The following is a 21,558-nucleotide window of genomic DNA, read 5'->3' as shown; positions in this document are numbered from 1 at the left end:
AAGCCATCATTTGTATTAGTCTTGCATCAAAAGCCAGGCTTGTGGTTTGTCTCTCTCCAAATAGATCACAAGCTGTAAGCCCCATGCACCAGATGCTGCATATTCACCTTTAAACCATAGTAGTTGAGGTTAACTGTGTAAAGTGACATGCAACTGGGCCCAAGGCCTCTCAGTAAATTTTATTATTGTTGTTGTTATTGTTATTTATTACATTTATACCCCACCTTTCTTTTCATGATAGAAACCCAAGGTGACTTACATATGGTTCCCAGGTAGGAATTCAACCCCAAGTTATTTTCAATCCAGGTTCATCATTCTGTCCACTACACCACATTGACAAATAAAATAACACCTCAAAATTATTAATCTCTCTACTACATCTGTAAAGCACCACCATTGCCAATTATCTTTGCTCAGCAAGATGCAAATGCCTAGGCATTTTTCCAAGCATATTCAGAAGTTTAAAAAAATGAGTAAACCATGCTGCCAAGATAGCCTTCTCACAATCAGAAGATAGGTTGCTAGCAAATACCATTTCTGGACATAGGGGGCTATCCACCTTTCCTTATATAGCCAGCATTAACTAAAAGCCGTTTTCCAAACAAGAAGTCACAGCAGCACTTCTGTCTCTCTTGAACTTCATGATGACTAGCAACTAACTAAAAAATGGGTAAGTGGTTGGGAAGAAGAGAACATCAAGCAGCTACAAAGAGGATACCTGCAGCCTCTCACATACGCACATGAACAAACAAGAGCACCTAAGTTTTCTCCAAGATCCTTTGTATTATTTGATTCAGCAGGTGATCTGTTCTTCACATAAATTTAAACTGATTCAGCACAGGCATGCTGTGTAACATTCTACCACACTGGACACAAATGGTGAATCAATCGACACTATTAATGTAGATGCACTTATTTCTGAATATAAAAAAGATAATTGTTATCATTCACATTCCGATTTCATTAACTTTGTGCTCAGCACAGGTAATGGTTGTCAACCGATCACTTCTTTCTGCGTAGAGAAACTTCCCAAAAAATCATTTAAAAGCATACAACCCAGGAATCTTGCCATGTTCAAAGTATCTGTTATAGCACACAGTATGAAGGTTTCATGATATGTCAAACAGAATCTGAGCTGGAAGACTTTGGAAGTTTGGGAAAGACTTCACATCAATTTTTCTGATCAGGCCCTCTCTCTACACACAAATTAGACTACTTTTCACTTATGGCCCAGGTATCAATCTATTTCCTTTTTAATGCAAGTGGTTTACTCCTGCTTTGTAGACATTAAAGAGATGATCACACATTCTAGTCACTGCTATGTACAGGAAATAGACATGGGGAAAGCTCTGAATTAGTGCAATACTAATTATGTACATTAAATATCAGCTGGAAGTTTTTCTTACCCATACCCACCCTGTACTGACAACCCTAAGAAATAGCTAGAGATTGTACAGCTTCTATAGGAGGTTAGTGCTTGCTAACTTCTTTAACACAAAAAAATGTATTTCAGCTTCAGATAATTCCAAACAATTCACCTTTCCTTACATAGCCAGCATTATATAAAAGCCATTTTCCAAACAAGAAATCACAGAAGCACCTCACAGTCCCTCTAGAATTTCATCATGGCATGTTGTAGAAAGAATGCTTAGCACTTGGCTTTCCCAATGCAGTGAAATTAACGTTACAGACTCATTTTAACAGATGCGTGTAAAGTACACTCAATGTTTTTACTACAATTGATGCTTTCAAAACTCTTGAGTAACATCATAGTGCCACCACTTCCCAATTTCCAGACACATTCTCATTTATTGATTTTAAGTTTGCATCTAAACTTCAACCTATCAGAGGCAATAGAAGCCACAAGGGAAAACAATTATTCTGGTGTCACAGATGGAAAATATCTTTGGGCTATGGTTATTTAAGATATAACACCCAAGCAAATCTTAAATACCCAGGCATCAATAAATCTAAGTCCTCCAAGTGCCATAACACTATTTGTCGTTGCTTCAACAGATGCACACACTACCCTTCCGGGATCAAGAAATTCTGATATTCCAATTAACTTACACTTTCTTTCATTCTGAAAATTATTATGACCATCATTTTTCAAAAGCACATGAGAGTAATCTTCCTCTAAGTCATAATGTAGTTTCACAAATACACCAACCGATGATCCAGACAACAGAATGCTGTGGTATTATAAAGGATTCTAAGAGCAATCCCATGCTAGCATATTAGTGATGACTACATAATTCTTCAAACTTAGAATCCTGTTGCTTTTTGGAAATATCCACCTTTTGAACATGAGAAGTGCTAATAATCTGTTGGGGTAGAATGCAGGCTTGTAGCCACAAATACTGGAGCAGGGGACACCAAGGATGCACTATGAGAACTATCACAGGTCAAGCAAAATATAAAAACCCTAAATACAAGTATTTTAAATACATTTTAATAACATGTAAATGCATGCTTTAATTCCTATTGATCCCTACAGTGACTTTGCAATCACTGGACACAGGTAATTCCTATTGTGAAGCTAAGTACAACGCTTCCTGCTTCTTTTTCATATAGCTTTGTACATAAAGCCTAAATACTTGCTTTTTAAATAAAATTTGGAAATACAGAAAGGGCTCTAAGGGGCTATTGCCTTGCAAAACAAAGTTTACACAGTTGCAGAAACAGGATTCAAAGACTACATCACAAACAGAGTAGTCACATAGTAATATTTAACTGCAGAAGAAGACAACATGAGAGTGCATGTTGTCACTGCACTACATAGTAGCTAAGTCCCCTGAAAGCCAGAGGGGTGCAATCCTAATGCTTAGTTGGAGTTTCCCCCAAAAATATCAGGAAACACACACCAGGAAACAGGAAAGAGCCAAAGAGCCAATAAGCATTTTGCAATACAGTATACACCATTTCATGTCAACACAGTTCCTCCATATCAAAAGGCAGTTAGGAGATTCCTAGGTAGTCAATATATTTTATGCATGTTGTTGAATAAATTATGAAATATACTGCATTAATGAAACAGTATTTTTCATTACTTTGAACACCCCAAAGTAGTGTATATATTTTCAACAAATAATGTATTTGTTGAAAATATATACACCACTTTGGGGTGTTCAGAGTTCTTCTGACACATTATCTCAGTAATCCTTGCAACATCTACATAAAGTAGGCTAGTATTAGCACCATACTGCAGATAAAGATTGAGACTAAGAGATAGTGCTTTCTCCAGAGAACTTGTGACTGAGGCGAGACAAACAGGAATTTCTCAACTGAAACGCTACTCCAACTTTGGAATGAAAACTTTCATCTTTCAAGACTGCAGGTTTTAACCATACGTGTAAAACAAGGTTGACTGACCAAGATTATTTTAGCTGCTAAGCTTCGAGTAACCAGACTACAATATCTTATCTGGTCAAAGTGTTAACAGAAGACTTCAGACCTCTGAGGCATCAGGTCAAGAATGTTCTTTATTTGGAGGCAGATTCCATTAGGATGAGAGTCACTTGACAATGCTCATTCACTGACCTCTTAAAGGAAACCTATTTTAATTTCAATTATTTGGAAGAGGCAATTTCAATTTTGTACATCCAAAAGATGGGAAGAAAGGTTCTCAGAGCTACTGACCTTACTAACAAAAGCAACAGCAGCACCATTGCTTTATTTGGGGATTGGGGGGTTAAACAGCACAGCAGCAGGTAGATCCTACTGGAGAACAATAGGCAAATATACTAATCTTGTTTGATAAAAGTGTTTTACCTCTATCCCACCTTTCCTTTAACCTCCTATAAAATATATGCCTTCAACTAGTAGGTCGGGACTCATTTGTTGTTTGTTGTTATGTGCCTTCAAGTCAATTACGACTTATGGCGACCCCATGAATCAGAGACCTCCAAGTGAGTGCTAAACCGGCTTTTTTTGTTTAATCATTAGAAGAAAGAGGAATTACCAAGTCAGAGGACAGGGCTCCTAGTTTTACAGCAAAGGTAGTTTCAGCAGGCTCAGCTTCAATCACCTCTGCACGGCAAGCTGCGTCTCCTGAAAATGGGAAGGCCACAGCTCAGTGGTAGAGCATCTGCCTTGCATGCAGACGGGCCTATGTTCAATCTTCTCCAAGTAGGGCTGGGAGAGACCCCTGCTTGAAACCCTGGAGAGCTGCTGCCAGTCAGTGTAGACAATACTAAGCTAGATGGACCAGTGGTTTGACTCAATGAAAAAGAGCCCTGCTGTTCTCCTTTGCACGTGCTCAAACTATAACAGAAAAAAACCCAGAACATTGGAAGCTGGCTTCTATCACATAATTTCTACTCTGACTGGCAGTGACCCTCCAGGGTCTAGGGCAGAGGTCTTTCCCATCAGTTGATACCTGTTTCCACCCACCACTGCCTTTTTTTAAAAACCTGGACATGCCAGGGATTAAACCTAGGACCTTCTATGTGCAAATAATCCCTACCAATGAACTACGGGTTCCTCCCCAAGCCAGCTCACACACAAGAAATAATTTAAACGGGGTACAGGCTGCAATTACAAAGTGGGTCCTCACTTTGGTAAGGGTCTGAAAAGGCAAGTCCTTGGTCTGCAAAAAAAGTCGGCTATCAACATCTCACTCTGAGTCTCCATCCCATCCCCGCTAATTTTGACAACTGTTGCGATGTTTGCAGTAGAAGCAAGATAACAAACCTGCACCCTCACCAAGAACACCATGGATGGTGGGTAAGCGACTCCACAATCAAGGAGCCAATATGCCACCGCAAATTATCATGGTTTCCAATTCCTGCAACTGCAAAAGGAGGATTTACCAGTGGGGTTAAAAGGGAGGGAGAAAATAAATTTAAGAAAAATAACACTTCACTACTTTCTAATCATGCTTTAACACTCCGTCATTCCACCCACCCATGAATGTATCCTGTCCAGTTTGATAGTTGTGTTTTTACCACAAAATGAATCTATTATGCCCAGTTGGCCTTATGCGTTTCTAGCCCACAACTGAATTTTACCTGCCTGTCTTGCTGTATCAACCCTGCTTTGTTTAGCAGCACACACATTTCTGAACCAGTCACTGCCCAACTTGATAGTTATATTTCAACACCAAAAACTGAAGATATATTCTGCCCAGGAAGCAATGTGTTTTGAGCAGCCCATTCCTAAGTCTGTCAACTGAGAAGAAAGTTAGATGGGACTTCCTTCCAGCTAAGCAAGTACAAAACTGCAGCCTTAAGCACCACAAATAAACCTATCAAACCTGGCTTCCTAGTCATGCTTTAGGCTTCTAGATCGATCCATAGATAGATCAAAGCATCAAACAACACTTCACACAAAGCTTGCTCTAGATTCCTTTCGGTCAAACACCAAAATCATATATACACGCACATTGCTTTGCTTGACAGTGGAGCGCTCAAGCCCTTCAAAACTGAATCGCTGCCTAGCTAGTTTTAGAGTTTTGACCCTCAAACGAGATGAGGTTAGCTTCTACAGTGTGCTTTTTAAGCTGCAATCCTTAAAAACACAGAGAAACCAGGGAGTAACCCCCATTGAACATAGCGGGGCTTCACTTCTAAGTAAACATACATAGGACTGCGCTGCTGGTCAAGCCCAATAACGACCCTTCCCTGCTCGGCTGGTCATTCACCCCCGGGCTGCGGCCAGGCAGGTAGAGCCCGATCCGAGGCAGCCCCTACTCTGCCTGTCTCTCTTTCCAGCCAGGGCTTGTCCCCACCACCCGCACCCAAGCTCTGAAAAGCCCTTCGCCCTCCGGGCCCGGCGGCGGCCCTACTCACAGTCGAGGTGCTTCTTTTTGGGGCCCATGACTTCGTGGGTCGTGGCCTTGCAGACGGCTTTGGCGATGGCCGAGCCGGTGACACTGTGCTGCGCCGCCGTGATCCGGTCCGTGATCGACTGGCCCGACATGTCGACGGCGAGGAGGAGCAGGAGGAGGAGGTGGTGGTCGCGGCGGCCTCGAGCCTTCCCTTTTTCCAGCTCGGCTTTGGCCCCCAAACGAAGAAGCAGCAGTAGCAGCAGGGCGAGGAATCCCCCGACGCCCAAAGCCCCCTTAGCAGTGGCAGCGGCGGCACCAGCCCGGAGGAGGGAGGCGGAGAGGGCAACAGGAGGGCGGGCAGTGGGGAGGGCCGGTCACCGCCCCACCGAGGGGAAGCCCAGCCCAGCTCAGCTCTACCCAGACCCAGCGCACCGCCCTTGCTGGAGCCCGCCGCTGCCGCTGCTTGCTCCTGAGATGGTCAGCCGAGGCCCGGCGGAGGGAAGCTCCCTCCTTCCCTCAGGGGGACCTGCGCGCTCTGGTGGTGGGCAGCGCCGCCACCGCTTCGCTTCCTCGACCAGAGACCGCCCCCTCCTCGTCCGTCTGTCTGTCTGTCTGTGTTCACCCGCCGTCCCGTCCCGGCTCTGTCTCTCTCTGTCCTTCTTCCCTCGCCTGCGGCCTTCCGCTCCCCCCTCCTTCTCCTCTTCCTACACGCCTCCCTCCTCCTCTCGTAGCCGCTCTTTTCCCCCCTTTCGCTTTCCCACTCCCAGACAAAATGGCGGCGGAGCTGCGGTGGCGTCAGGTGACCTGGCGGCTACCACGGCTCGTTCGCTCTCTGCCGCCCCCCGCAGCGCTCGCTCCCCTCGGCGCCGAGGCCCTCCCCGCCCGCCAGTCACGCAAGAACCCGCCCGCCCGTGCGTGCGTGCCTGGAGGTGAACGCTCCAGCTCTCCTTTGCTGGCAGACACTCTCATAAATATACACACGCATTTCTCTCACACATACACACACACCATCTGTCTATCCATCTCTCTCTCACACGTGCACGCTTCATCTCACAGACACACACTCACACCATGTCTCACGCACTCGCTCCATTTCTGTCTGTCATACGCACGCACACACCATCTGTGTATCCATCTCTCTCACACAAGCGCACACTCCCATCTCACAGACAGACTCACTCCAACCATCTCTCACACCCACTCTCACACACACACCATCTGTCTATCCATCTCTGTCACACATGTGCACACTCCATCTCACAGATACACACTCCATCCATCTCTCACACACTCTTGTTTCATTTCTCTCTCTCTCACACACACACAGTCACATACTTTCTCACATACACACACACACCATCTGTCTATCCATCTGTCGCACACGTGCACACTCCATCTCACAGACACTCTTTCTTTCACACACAAATATAAGAAGACCCCTGCTGGACCAGACCAGTGGCCCATCTAGGCCAGCATCCTGTTCTCGCAGTAGCCAACCAGATGCCCACAGTCAGGACCTGAGCACAAGCACACTCTCCCCTCCTGCAGCTTCCGGCAACTGATACCACCTCTGACTATAGCGGCAGAGCATAGTCATCATGGCTAGTAGCCATTGATAGCCGTATCCTCCATGAATTTGGCTAATCCTCTTTTAAAGCCATCCAAGCTGGTGGCCGTCACTACCTCGTGTGGGGGCGAATTCTGTAGTTTAACTATTTATTTATTTTATTCATTTATATCCTGCCTTTTCCCCAGAACTGAGACTCAAGAGGGCTTACAAAAATTAAAACAAATACAGTTAAGAACATATAAAACATACAGAAAGTTATAATTAAAATGTAATTAAACTATAGAATTTAAACAAAATAAATAAAAACCAGTACAACAGCACCCTATTTAATAGCCCTTGCAGTCAGTTCCCAAAAGCCTGTTAGAATAGAAAAGTTTTCCCCTGCCCACAGACGGACAGCAGGGAGGGAGCCAGTGTAACCTCCCTAGGAAGGGAGTTCCAGAGCCTGGGGGCAGCCACTGAGAAGGCCTCCTGTGTTCCCACAACACATGCCTGCGAGGGTGGTGGGACCGAGAGACAGGCCTCCCCCGACAATCTCGGAGCTCGGACAGACTCATATGGGAAGACTGCGCTGTGTGGAGAAGTACCAGCTTCATTGGATGCCCCCAGTTCTAGTGTTATGAGAGAGGGAGAAAAGCGTTTCTCAATCCGCTTTCTCTATGCCGTGCATAATTTTATACACTTCTGTCGTGCCGTACACACACTCTTGCCATCCATCTCTCACACACACTTACTCCATCTCTCAGACATATTCTCAGTCTGTCACACACATTCGGATGCCTCTGGGAAGTTCACAAGCACATCATCATTATTTATATATCACTCTTCCTCTCAATGGAGCCCTTGAGAGCAACAGCAACACTCTTCTGTTTTCTCTTTTACCAGCCAAGCTGCTGCTGCCTCTAAAGATGGAGGCTTCCAACAGAGCCATCACGTCTAGTAGACATTAATAAAACTGATTCTCTATGAATGTAGGGACCTTGTACCAAATTCACTGACTAGCCAGCCCTACCATTAGGCAAAGTGAAGCAGCCACCTCAGGCACCTCCCCTGGTGGGGGGTAGGGTTAAGGGGAGCAGTACTCCCCATTCCCCCAAGACAAACCTAGCCTACCCAGTGCACCCTAAACTGTATGCTGCCCCTGGGATAACTGGAGGATCCTGTTACATCAGCAGTGCTGAAGTAAGATTCAACTGTCAGTCAAGATGGAATCTATACAAAGTGGGATGGCGCCATCTTATCCTTTGCCTCCAGCAGCAAAATGTCTTGGGCCAGCCCTGCAGTGGTTCTCCAGCATTTCAGATAAGGGTCTTTTCCAGCTCTGCCCGAAAATGCTGGGGATTGAACCTGGGATCCCTTGCATGCAAAGCATGTGCCTACCACTAAGCTATGGCCTTCCCATGCAGGAAGCAGCCTTACCAGCTCAGACCATTGGTCCATCTAACCCAATGTTGTCTGCACTGACTGACAGCGGCATTTCAGGGTTAAAGGCAGGGGTCTTTGCCAGAACGACCTAGAGATGCCAGCATTGAACCTGGGACCTTTGGCAGTTAAAGGTGCTGTACCGCTTTTCCCCAAATCTGCCTACTTCCCAAACTATCTAAATTAGTGGCCATAACTACTTCTCTTGATAGCAAATTCCATATATTAATATTATTGCGCTTCCCCAATCTCCGAGTGGTGAGATTTCAGGGATCCCTGCGCTCATCCAGGGTTTGGTTTCCTTTAGGAAGACGGTCAGCAGAGACTGCGGTGTCTTTATGAAAGATGGTTTATTTATTTACACACATTCCAACCTGAGCTTAGGATGGAGAGGTTCAAGGCATCAGCAGTCCAATATCCAGCTTTTCCATCAGGGTTACAGGCGGCACCCCAAATGCCATGGTGCAGAGAGCCAGTCTCTCTGCCTGCCTCCAGTTCCCAGCAATTCTTCCTCACAACTCCACACAAGCCTGTCCTAGCAGCCCGGAGGCGGGGGGGGGAGGCTCTCCTGAAGAGTTTCAATGACAAAAGGGTCTTCCTGGCCCATTTTCCAGTTGCTGGGCAACTGATAGACCCATTATCCTACCTGGCCACTCTATTAGCTTAACAAAAGAGACTCATCTGACCAGCAGAGCGAGTTCCTCATTCCAAGGCACAGGATTCCAAATCAGAGGCTAGGAAAGGGATCCGCAGGAATCATCCATTCCAACCCCCACATTCACAACAATATGTTTTACTTTTGTTTAAACCAGGAGTTCCCAAACTGTAGTCCAAGGACCACCAGTGGTCCACAAGCTTCATTAGGTGGTCCAAGGCATGTCTGTGGATTTGTGGTAGAAGAGAGGAGATGGCACGTCCATCTCATTAAATAGTCATATTAATCAGTTTGCAATTCCACTAAAATTGTGGGAATAAAGTGATGAAATTTGGGATGGTATATTGACATACAGTTCTTTCCCACCATTTTCATGGAGGAATCATGGGGGAACAGAAGTGCACATGTGTGGAAAGGGTGGGGGAGTAGCTGCATGTCCAATGACATGCATTGGGGTTTTTTTCCCTAATTTTATTTTGAAATTACCAAGTGGCAAAAAAAAGGCAATTTCAAAAAGCTATCCTAAGTTTACAAATCATTTTGCTCTAAGAAATATATATACCTACTACAATACACTAGCATAACATATAAAGTGGATAAGCAAAACATATAATACAATTAAAATGTTATGAATGTTATGTTATGAAAAATAAAAATAAAAAATATGTGTTATTAAAAATACATTTTAAAAATGTGGGGAATTGGAGAGTTGATGAGAATAATTAAAGATTTGAAAAGCATAACATCCATTACATATCTAAATAACAGTCGTTTCGCTATCATCTTGAAGTACTATTTTTTTATAGGTGCACATATTAAACCTCATCAAAGTATTTACAGTCAAAGTAGAGGTTTAGAAATTCACTCTTGGTAGAAGAGTTTAGCCATAGCAAATTCAAGAAACTACCAGGAACATCCCTCCATTGTAGTGTTTCACCATGCTCACTGGTGTAAATGAAATTTAGCCCAACATGGCTGTATATTGGTCAAAAAGCCTCAGTTCCATAAGGCAACAGGTGCTGCCGTGTGAAAGGAATGTTAGAAATCAGGACAGAAGTACTTCCATTATAATCAGTAAAACTAATGCAACAAACCCCATGTCTAAATGCAACCTAGTGCAGTCCCTAGAAGGATGTGTGTAGTCTGAAGGCCACCTTGCTGAAGCTAAGCAAGTATGGGTCTGGTCACTGCCTGGATGGGTGACACTTTGGGAACCACACGTATGCTACCTTGGGTTCCATGATAGAAGAAGGGTGGGATATAAATGTAAGAAAATAAATGTGATGCTGTGCATTCGCTCACAAGAGTGCAAGCAAAGAGCAGAGCCGCCCCAACTCCCTGCCAGACAAGTGAATCATCCCTTCTTCTATTCAACACACACTATACCCAAAAAATCTGAAAACCACAGGTTGCTTGCCTCTAGTTGATGAAGCTTGAGGCGCTTGTCATTGCTGATCCATAAGCGTTTGCAGCAGTATGGTGAAATCATTGTCTATTGTAAGTCGGCCAATTGAGTGTTTATTCCAGTCAACTGACCAATAGGCAAAATACAAAAAATAAAATACAAAATAGAACAAATTTTTAAAAATGAGAAGCTGGCAATCACAGCATGTATAAGATACACATTCAGATATTTTGCCTCCTGTTTGATAATTAATTTATTGGTTCTCCCCCCCCCAATTCCCAAGAAATATACTCAGACCAGGGAACCGTCTCAGAAAGATACATTATGCATTCTCTAACCCCTTAAAATAATTTAGTATCTTGCCACCATTATTTGCCTCGGTTCCACAGGATCTGCCCTGCATTCCTGTACTAAAGATAGACGCAAATAATTCATTCAGCTGCTCTGAAATCTCCTTTTCCTCCTTTATGCAGTCTCTTTCTCCTTCAAAGGTCCAACCACCTCCCTAACCTGTTTCCTGCTTCTAATATATTTTATTTATTTTTTAAAAATGTTGATTTTAAATGTGTTTGCAAGAAGACTTCTTGCCTCTAATAACTTCCTTCCTAATGATTGTTAACCATGCTGATATCATCTTGGCCTTGGTGGCATCTGAGTGTATATTGTTGTAGTTTTGAACAACCCTCAAGCATGTTGGAGAGATTTGACCTTCTTAACTTTCCTTTTTACCAATCCTCTCATTTTTTAGAAGTTTATTCTTTTGAATCAAATGTGACTATGTTGAACTGTCTTGGCAATTGTCTATATACATATAAGCTGAACATTCAACTTGATACATATATGTTGAACTATCACTGTTTCTATTTAGTTCAACATTACTTCCATCGCACACCAGGTCCTAGGTGCCATTTAAGATTAAATCCAGGGTTGCCTCCCCTCTGGTTGGTTCCATTACTAATTGGTATTACTATTAGAATTCTTTGAGAGTGTCAACAAGCATATAGATAGAGGTGATCCAGTGGACATAGTGTACTTAGACTTTCAAAAAGCGTTTGACAAGGTACCTCACCAAAGGCTTCTGAGGAAGCTTAGCAGTCATGGAATAAGAGGAGAGGTCCCCTTGTGGATAAGAAATTGGTTAAGAAGCAGAAAGCAGAGAGTAGGAATAAACGAACAGTTCTCCCAATGGAGGGCTGTAGAAAGTGGAGTCCCTCAAGGATCGGTATTGGGACCTGTACTTTTCAACTTGTTCATTAATGACCTAGAATTAGGAGTGAGCAGTGAAGTGGCCAGGTTTGATGATGACACTAAATTGTTCAGGGTTGTTAAAACAAAAAGGGATTGCGAAGAGCTCCAAAAAGACCTCTCCAAACTGAGTGAATGGGCAGAAAAATGGCAAATGCAATTCAATATAAACAAGTGTAAAATTATGCATATTGGAGCAAAAAATCTTAATTTCACATATATGCTCATGGGGTCTGAACTGGCGGTGACCGACCAGGAGAGAGACCTCGGGGTTGTAGTGGACAGCACAATGAAAATGTTGACCCAGTGTGCGGCAGCTGTGAAAAAGGCAAATTCCATGCTAGCGATAATTAGGAAAGGTATTGAAAATAAAACAGCCGATATCATAATGTCATTGTATAAATCTATGGTGCGGCCGCATTTGGAATACTGTGTACAGTTCTGGTCGCCTCATCTCAAAAAGGATATTATAGAGTTGGAAAAGGTTCAGAAGAGGGCAACCAGAATGATCAAGGGGATGGAGCGACTCCCTTACGAGGAAAGGTTGCAGCATTTGGGGCTTTTTAGTTTAGAGAAAAGGCAGGTCAGAGGAGACATGATAGAAGTGTATAAAATTATGCATGGCATTGAGAAAGTGGATAGAGAAAAGTTCTTCTCCCTCTCTCATAATACTAGAACTCGTGGACATTCAAAGAAGCTGAATGTTGGAAGATTCAGGACAGACAAAAGGAAGTACTTCTTTACTCAGCGCATAGTTAAACTATGGAATTTGCTCCCACAAGATGCAGTAATGGCCACCAGCTTGGACGGCTTTAAAAGAAGATTAGACAAATTCATGGAGGACAGGGCTCTCAATGGCTACTAGCCATGATGGCTGTGCTCTGCCACCCTAGTCAGAGGCAGCATGCTTCTGAAAACCAGTTGCCGGAAGCCTCAGGAGGGGAGAGTGTTCTTGCACTCGGGTCCTGCTTGCGGGCTTCCCCCAGGCCCCTGGTTGGCCACTGTGAGAACAGGATGCTGGACTAGATGGGCCACTGGCCTGATCCAGCAGGCTCTTTTTATGTTCTTATGTTCTTATGGTGGCACAGTCATTTAGTGTATCTAGAAACCGTTCATTGTTGTGACCAGAATATGTATTTACCCAAGTCAATAAGTGAGGGTAATTGAAGTCACCTATTACTATCATTTATCTTTCAGATTCCTCCTTGATTTCATTTTCCATGTCAAGATCACCCTGGGCATTTTGGTCAGGGGGTGATAGTATGTTCCTAATACTAAAATTTTGGGGGGGCTGGTGTTATTACAGCGATTCTACAGAGGACAAGTCTGCCCCTTTATGAATTTCAAGCTTGTTTGACTCTGTGGGCCCCTCCAGACATCTTTTTTTATTATGCATTCCTGATTATTTGTGCTCGTGATGGTATTGGGGCAATTGTACACAATCCCACTTTCAGCACTTTGCACCTGAAAAAAAATTGGGGCAGATGTACAGGGGTGTATCTAGGTAAGTCCTACTCAGAATAGACCCATTGAAATTAATAGGCCTAAGGTAGTCATCATGTCCACTAATTTCAGTGGGTCTACTCTAAGTAGTACTAGCACTGGGTACGACCCTTGACTTTGTTTCCAGTTGGTACATGTCCCATAGCTTCCTGCTGAAATCCTGCACCTTTTCATATCACAAATGTTCCCGGGTATCTTTTCTTCTGTTTCTGTTGCACTATATAGCACAAGAGCACCGCTCCAGACAGCAATAATGCAATGACATTAGAGAAGCATGACAAAACAACCAATAAAACAGAATGATGTCCGGATGCGCCAATACAAATACACCGCTAATGCATTATATTGAGTCAATTATGTTACAGAATTCACCTGTCCCCCCAAAAAAACACAATTCTGGAGGGGGCCTTGATCCTTTTCTATGTATAAAGCAATACCAGCTTCAGTATGCCCTTCTGAAAAACAGTGTCCCAGAAGCTTAAGGTGTATAGGGTTGTTTTCATAAGACTTTTCATCCAACATGTCTGAAAAGTCACTGGAAAAGAGGGAGCATATGTTCATATGTGAATTGTTGTGAATCAGCAGGTGTCATTCTCAATCCCTGTAACAATTCTCTTCTCTACCCTTCGATACTCACTGCAAAAAGCATGTGAGGTCCCGCAGGTAACAGGTGATAGATTTCATTCAGTTCTAACAAGGCTATTTCCAGATACAAGATCAGAGAGGAAGAGGATTGAGAGATGCAAATGAGGCATTAAAGGGCCCAGACTGAACAACGTTGCTATAGGATTTCATCTGTGTTTCATTCATTCAGAGCAACCGTTTCCACACTTCTTTTCCCTTTTTGACAGGATGTTTTGTAATTTCCACAAAATATAGCCTTGAAATTGAGGGCTGGTTCTGAAGACAGGTTTTGCTCCCATTTAACCCCATTTGTTGTAATGACTTGTTAATGTGCGTTCAGGTAAGCAAATTTCAGAATTATCCACTAGAAGGGTGGCATAGATTTAGCAACCACTCTTTCTTAAAAGTGTTAAAATCATGTGTCCTCAGATGGCACCTAGCACATACCCTGTAACCACTCTTTCAGATCAACATGAAAGCAAGGAATTACATGTTAAAACATGAGAAATGGAAACCCCTGGTGATTTCTGCTACTCCTACTCCTGTAATCATTCTGCTGGACATGACCAAAAGTGGACACATTGGTGGCAAATCTAAAGCTGAAAAGAAACTGATAATCAGAGACTAGAGTTGGGTGAGAATTTTGATTCCATCCACGTTTTAAAGCTGACTCTATCAAATTCACACTTACCGAAACAATATGAGCACCAAAACGCAGCTATCTTTCAAAATTCCCACTTACTCAAATGTTGTGATACAGTTCACCAACCAACCAATTATTACAAAAATGCACATATTAGAGGAAAGTGTGCGTAAAAAGGAATATATGGGTGAAAATAAAATGAAAAAATGCATTATGTGATGAGAAAGTGGCTTGCAACAATATACACATTTGTCAAAACTGCCATAAAATGTGTTTATTAGGAGAAATTCACACCAAAATGCTGGAGAATTTTCATGAGGACTTTAAAAAAAAAACTTTGCAAATTGCCACAGAAATGTGGTGAAATGAATTTTAGACTGGAAAAAATGAGCAAATGAGGGAACTGAAACTGGCAGATCTTTCCATCCCTGTCAGAAAGAGGTGAGTAGGCTCTTGCTTAACAAAAGATCATGCCACAATGGTTCAATTCCTAAAGTAACATCATACCTTTGGCAGTGGAGGCTGATTCATTAGGGCTGACTAAGGCATTGCCCCACCAGACTCCCTCTGCCCTCAGCCAGCTCCCATTTATCTTCTTATAACCGGTCTAAGGGGCGGCCTTGCCTGTCTCCTTAGCTTCAGTGTAGCCCTGAAGAACTCATCAGAGATGAGGATGGGAACAAAACTAACATGGTTGACTGTGCCTGCCATTGGCTCTGGTCCCACCTACTGAATGGACTCCCCACCTTCTGCCCTACCAGTCACAGTGAGCGCCAGCCAGCACTGACCTTTGGGTCATCTGGCTCCTCCTCTTTGTTATCCTTTACTATGAAGAGAACTCTGACTTAAAACAGCCAGTTCTGTAATTTGCTGAGAAAAGAAAGCAAATAGTTGAATGTATGCCATACAATAAATAGCTGGGGAGGGGGGGGGATACTGAGCTACCCAGAGAGAGAGAACAGTTCCCGTCAAGTGTGATGGTGGTTTTTTGTGATATGGACACCTGTCCATTAGTACCTAGATTGTAACCAGCAGCAGGCCATCAAACAATTGCAAATCTGATGGTAATTATATTTACATAAGAACATAAGAACAGCCTGCTGGATCAGGCCAGTGGCCCATCTAGTCCAGCATCCTGTTCTCACAGTGGCCAACCAGGTGCCCGGGGGAAGCCGGCAAGCAGGACCCGAGTGCAAGAACACTCTCCCCTCCTGAGGCTTCTGGCAACTGGTTTTCGGAAGCATGCTGCCTCTGACTAGGGTGGCAGAGCACAGCCATCATGGCTAGTAGCCATTGATAGCCCTGTCCTCCATGAATTTCTCTAATCCAAGCTGGTGGCCATTACTGCGTCTTGTGGGAGCAATATCTGGGGCAACAAAACTGGATTTCAACAGCTTATCTAGAAATGATAAGCTCTCCAGTGCACAATTGGTCTAGAAACAATAAGGTGTCACACGTTATCGGTTTCTTTGGTAGGCATAAGAGCCTGGATATCAACTAATCAAATTAAATCCTTCCAAAACTCATTTGGAATGTAAAGAATGCAACTTGCAATGGCATCTCATTCCTTCCCTTACCCCTTTCTGTCATCCTTACATTAGCCCACCTCTCCTTAAGTCAGGGATAGCCAACGTGGTATCCTCCAGATGTTGTTGGACTACAACCCCCATAGTCTAGGAGTAGGGTTGGCCTGGAATGACAAAAAATTGAGCTGTATCTCCAGGAGAATTGCCAACCTTCCGGGTATGGCCTGGAGTCCAGGAATTGACCTAGATCTCCAACTCCCTGCCCCCTGGCCATGTTGTCTGGGGCTGATGGAAGTTGGAGTCCAACAACAATGGGGCAAGGAGGGCTTCATGTATACAGCCATCACATCCAAGTTCCCTTCACAACAGATCTGGGACAGCTCCAGATTTGGGGGCCCTCGCAGCAAAGTAGGGACCCCTTTCCTATATTTGTAGTTTGCCCTTGTATGCTTACATGGTGGTGGCAGGCGGCAGCAGCCACGCCCTGATCAGCACCAGGCAGGCTACCATTTGAAATTTCCCACAATGCCCCTGACACAGGGTTGCTCTGGGGCATAGTGGGAAATAAAAATGGTGGATTCCGGACCCAGATGTTTGGCACTGGGAGCACAGCAGTTGCCTGAGGATGTGTCTCATGCTGACACTGGGCCTGAAATAGAGTCTTTTTGTTCTCGATCAATTGTCCTGGGTAACAATTCAGTTAGTGCTTTCTATGGCTGGATGTCATCACCATGATTATTGTCATTTATTTTGTAAAAATACCTACCCTTTGCTAGGCATGATCCAAGCAAAGTTAAGAGCTTTTAAAGCCCCATCACTTTCAGGGGAAGAGCTCAGCACCCGCCTAAATCTCCCCTGTTGAAATCAATGGGATTTTAAAAATGTGTAATATTGGCTGGATTGTGCCCATAGAGGGATTTGCATCTCTACCAGCAGGCTCACAGTCAAAACCATAGCTCAGAAGCATGTGTTTTGCATGCAGAAGGTCCCAGATTCAATCCCAGGATTTCCAGGTAGAGCTGGCAAAACCTCCTGTCTGAAACCCTGGTGAGCTGCTGCTGGTCTGTGTAGGCAATCCTGAACGGGATAGGAGTGGGAATTGGAGCAGCAGTGGGCTGAGGAGTGAGGGAGAAACAGTGGACCAACAGTCCCCTGTGTGAAATTTCACAAACCTTTCCCTAGGAGTATGCCAGCGATGGGAAACCTTTGGCCCTCAAGATTCCCTCCTCAAATCCATCGCTGCCTCTCAAAGCCAAAGCTGATGCTGTTCAAATATTGAAAACGACAATATTTGTGTCACATGGTCCTATGCATATTTACCCAGAAGTAAGTGGCACATTATTCAATGCAACTCATGTCTTGGTACAGGCATTTTTAAAGCAATAGTTGTGTGTCCAAATGGACATCCAGTCCTAGCCTTTGGACATCCAGTGGACCCAACTGGACACCTAAAATTTAATCAATGAACCAAGAACACAAATTCAGATTGAAAGCCATTGAAACACTGGCAACGAGGTATGAAATTTTAGTGAAACTTAATAGAAACAGTAGAACATAGGGGCACATTACAAAATAATTCTTAAGGTTATTACAGACCGTTCTGAACAAAGTCTTTCTGAAGAACTTCTTAACAAAATCTCTCTCCCTGTACACTAATGTCTGGTTCTCTGTGTCTTTTTTCTTCTTCTTCAAAAGACTTCTGCTACAACAAGGAATCCATTTTTAATTTTATTTTGCTTTTTAATTCATGTATTTACTGGTGGGTGGGTGGGCAGGCTAGTAAGGGTTTAGCTAGGCTAGTAACTTGTGTAAATGCATTTGCAAGCTGCATCTATTTGTTGTTGTTCAATTTAAACCACCTTCACGTCAGTCCAAATGTCAGGGCTTCTACATGGTAGAGAGGCGTCCATGTGCAAGCCATTTCAATGAAGAAATGGACACCCAGTAACAATTCCTTTAAAAATGCACCGTCTTGGTGTTATATTGATCAGGATGAGACTGAGGATAAAATAAGAGCTTCTTTATTTAATAATTCTTAAACAGCAAAACATCTTAGCTTGTTCTGTGCTAGGCCTCACCCCGCACACACAACACTGACCAACTCCAGTAACTAAATCAGTCTAGCTCCCCCTAGGGTGTGTAAAGCTCCCCCTAGGCTCTAGAAAAAAAGTAACTCTTTCTTTGCTGTGCATCTAACCTAAAGACACATTTCACTACAGTTAAGTGTGCATAGGATGGTCTTTTCAGCTCCACCGTTGTGTACCAACGAAAGGCTGTTATTGTAGGCCATCAAGATTTTACCCCAGTACAGCTAAGAGGCGTTCTTCTGAATGAAAAGCCACTCCCTGCCTTTATCTCCTTTAAACACTCAAACTCTATCATATGTGCAAGTATAAACCTCCACCCTTCAATGACACCCTTCAATGACAATGAGTTCATCGAACAAAAGTGTTCCTTTCTGTTTAGTTCAACCTTCCTGAATGTAGAAAGGACTACAGGACTACATACTGAGTCAGATCCATTGGTCCATCTAGCTCAGTACTGTCTTCACAGGCAGGCAGTGGCTTTCCCGGGTTTCAGGTCTCCCAGCCCTACGTGAAGGACTGAACTTGGGACCTTCTGCAAGCAAAGGAGATGCTTCACTACTAAGCTATAGCCCTTTCCTGACCTGGTGCCCTCCAGCTAATTTTCACTACAACTCTCATCAGCTCCAGCCCGCACATGCATGTTCAATCAGGAGTAGGGATGGGTGAGAAATTTGATTCAGTTCGCATTTCAAGCCGAATCTATCACATTTGCACTTTCTGAAACAATCTAAGAAGTGAAACACAGCCATCTTTCTAAATTTGCCCTTATTTGAATTTTGCAATGAAGTTCACCAACCAACGTTTACAAAAATGCATACGTTAGCGGAAAGTGTGCATAAAAATGAGTATATGAGTGAGAATAATATACAGAAATGCATTATTTGAGAAATTGCTTGCAATAATGTGTGCATTAGTCAAATCTGCTTGAAAAATGTGTTTATTAGGAGGAATTCACACTAAAATGCTGGAGAATTTTCATGAGGATTTTTTTTTAAATCACAGATATATGGAGAACTGAATTTAAGACTGGAAAAATTAGAAACTGAGAGAACCAAAATTGACAGATCTTTCCATCCCTAACCAGGAGTATCTGCATCTTATTCCATGACACAGAATCTAGGATAAGAGCATCAGAACAGCCCTGCTGGATCAGTGCAAAGATCCATCAGCATCCTGTTCTCACAGTGGCCAGCAAGATGTTCCAATGGGAAATCCACAAGCAGGATCTGAGTGCAAGAGCACTTTCCGCACTTGTGATTCCCAGCAACTATTATTCAGAGGTATATTGCCTCCCTGGAGGCAATATATGGCTGTCTTGGCTAATAGCCATTGATAGCCTCAACCTTCATGAATTTGTCTAAGACTCTTTTAGAGCCATTCAAGTTGGTGGTCATCATTGCATCTTATATAGTGATGGACAGGGGGACTTCACTGAAGTGAAACCAACCTGGTCCAGTTGACTCTGTTTCCAAAGATGTGTAATTGGTGACAACGCTGAAGACTCTCTCTCCCTCTCCCTCTCTCCCTCTCCCTCTCTCTCTCTCCCTCCCTCCCTCCCTCCCTCCCTCCCTCTCTCTCCCTCCCTCCCTCTCTCCCTCTCCCTCTCCCTCTCTCCCTCTCTCCCTCTCTCTCTCTCTGACATGACCATGAAGGCTTTGACAAGGTTTCCAAAGTCAGACTGCATCTTGAACGGGTTTCTTGGCAGAACATCATTACAATGAAAAGAGGATATTTTCCCTTGTCAGATTAGCAGCTGATCAGGATCCTCAGCATTAAAATAAATGAATAAATAACTCAGACGAAAACAGGGAAGAATCTGACAGGTGCCATACTAGAAAAAAATAATGGCTTGAAACACAAATCTTTAAGGGAGGGAGCATTCCATTTAACCAGTAGATTTAGAAACCAAAGTTTTCATTACCAGTCTAAATGTGCTAGTCATTTCTGAATGGATGCCAGCCTATTTCCATTTAGAGATCTACATCGGAAGCCAGCGAGTAGAGAGGCTGGCTCTCATTTCATTTTTTGTTTACATCTCATTGGCAATGACAGCTCTGAGGAAATAAGTCTACACAGTAGGCATGGATGAATCTGTCAGTTTTGCTTTCTCTCAGTTTCTCATTTTTCCAGTCATAAGTTCAGTTCTCCACATGTCTGCATCAGTTGGAGATTTTTTTTAAGAAGTCCACATGAAGATTCACCAGTGTTTTAGTGAGCATTTCTCCTAATACCCATTTTGTATGCAATTATTTCCTATTATACACATTTTTGCAAAGCACTTTTCCCTAATAGAATGCATTATTGTATATTTCCCCTAATATATGCATTTATATGCACATTTTACCCTAGTATGTGCATTTTTGACAACATTACTTGACTGGTAAACTCTACTGCAAAATTTGGAGAAGTGCACATTTCAAAGGATGGGTGTTTCAATTTGTGTATTGCTTCAGAAAGTGAAAATTAACAGTAACTTTGCCTTTAAATGTGAACTGAAACAAATTTCTCCTCCATCTCTACTATAGACAGTTTGTCATTTTGTTAGTTACAGCCCCAAAACTATTATGGAATGCTGAGGGGCTATAGCAGCAACCTCATTTGGGTAAAAAATGAACAAAATATATCTTCCCACACCTTAGTGGCAGGTTACTAGAGCCAGTTGTGGTGAATTGGCTTAGATGGGGAACCTTTGGACTTCCAGATGTTGTCAGACTACAACTTCAATAATTCCAGATCATTGGCTATACTGTTTAGGGCTGATGAATGTTGGATCCAACAACTTCAGGAGAGCCAAAGGTTCCCCATCCCTGGGCTAGAGCGATAGACCAGGACCAGGGAAACCCAGGTGCAAATCTCCTCTCATCTACAAAGCTTCCTGGGTAACTTTGGAACAGTCACTAACTCTCAGTCTAGTGTGACACCTCACTGGAGTGTTGCATGGATGGGGCAGGGAGGGAATACACTACTTTGAGTTCCTTGGAGGAAAGATGGGACCTTATGGTGAAGGGCAAGGAGGTAACAAAAGTAACAAAGATAATAAACAGTTGTTATGCACCTTCTTTTTGCATTCTGTTTCATTTTTGAAGGAAATTATAACTAGCAGCCTGTTAC

The 21,558-nt window shown here is 43.3% G+C and overlaps 1 protein-coding gene across 5 annotated transcripts in view; it reads right to left on the bottom strand.

The window, feature by feature from the left end:
• Positions 1-6,541, bottom strand: part of LOC133371458 (phosphatidylinositol-binding clathrin assembly protein-like) — an 89,986-nt gene extending 83,445 nt beyond the window's left edge. For 2 of the 5 annotated variants that reach the window (XM_061598912.1, XM_061598913.1), the window contains exon 1: positions 5,790-6,535. In XM_061598912.1, coding sequence (XP_061454896.1) covers positions 5,790-5,919 — 130 coding nt within the window. In that variant the 5' untranslated portion in view covers positions 5,920-6,535. Of the gene's footprint in view, positions 1-5,789 lie in introns of all 5 variants that reach the window. The other 3 variants (XM_061598914.1, XM_061598911.1, XM_061598910.1) reach the window with 3 other exon arrangements.
• Between the last annotated feature and the right edge of the window lie 15,017 nt (positions 6,542-21,558).

This window comes from Rhineura floridana, chromosome 16, assembly GCF_030035675.1.
Source record: "Rhineura floridana isolate rRhiFlo1 chromosome 16, rRhiFlo1.hap2, whole genome shotgun sequence".
Taxonomy (NCBI): domain Eukaryota; kingdom Metazoa; phylum Chordata; class Lepidosauria; order Squamata; family Rhineuridae; genus Rhineura; species Rhineura floridana.
Note: the sequence above shows the minus strand (reverse complement) of the source record. Positions and strands in the feature narration are given on the sequence as shown.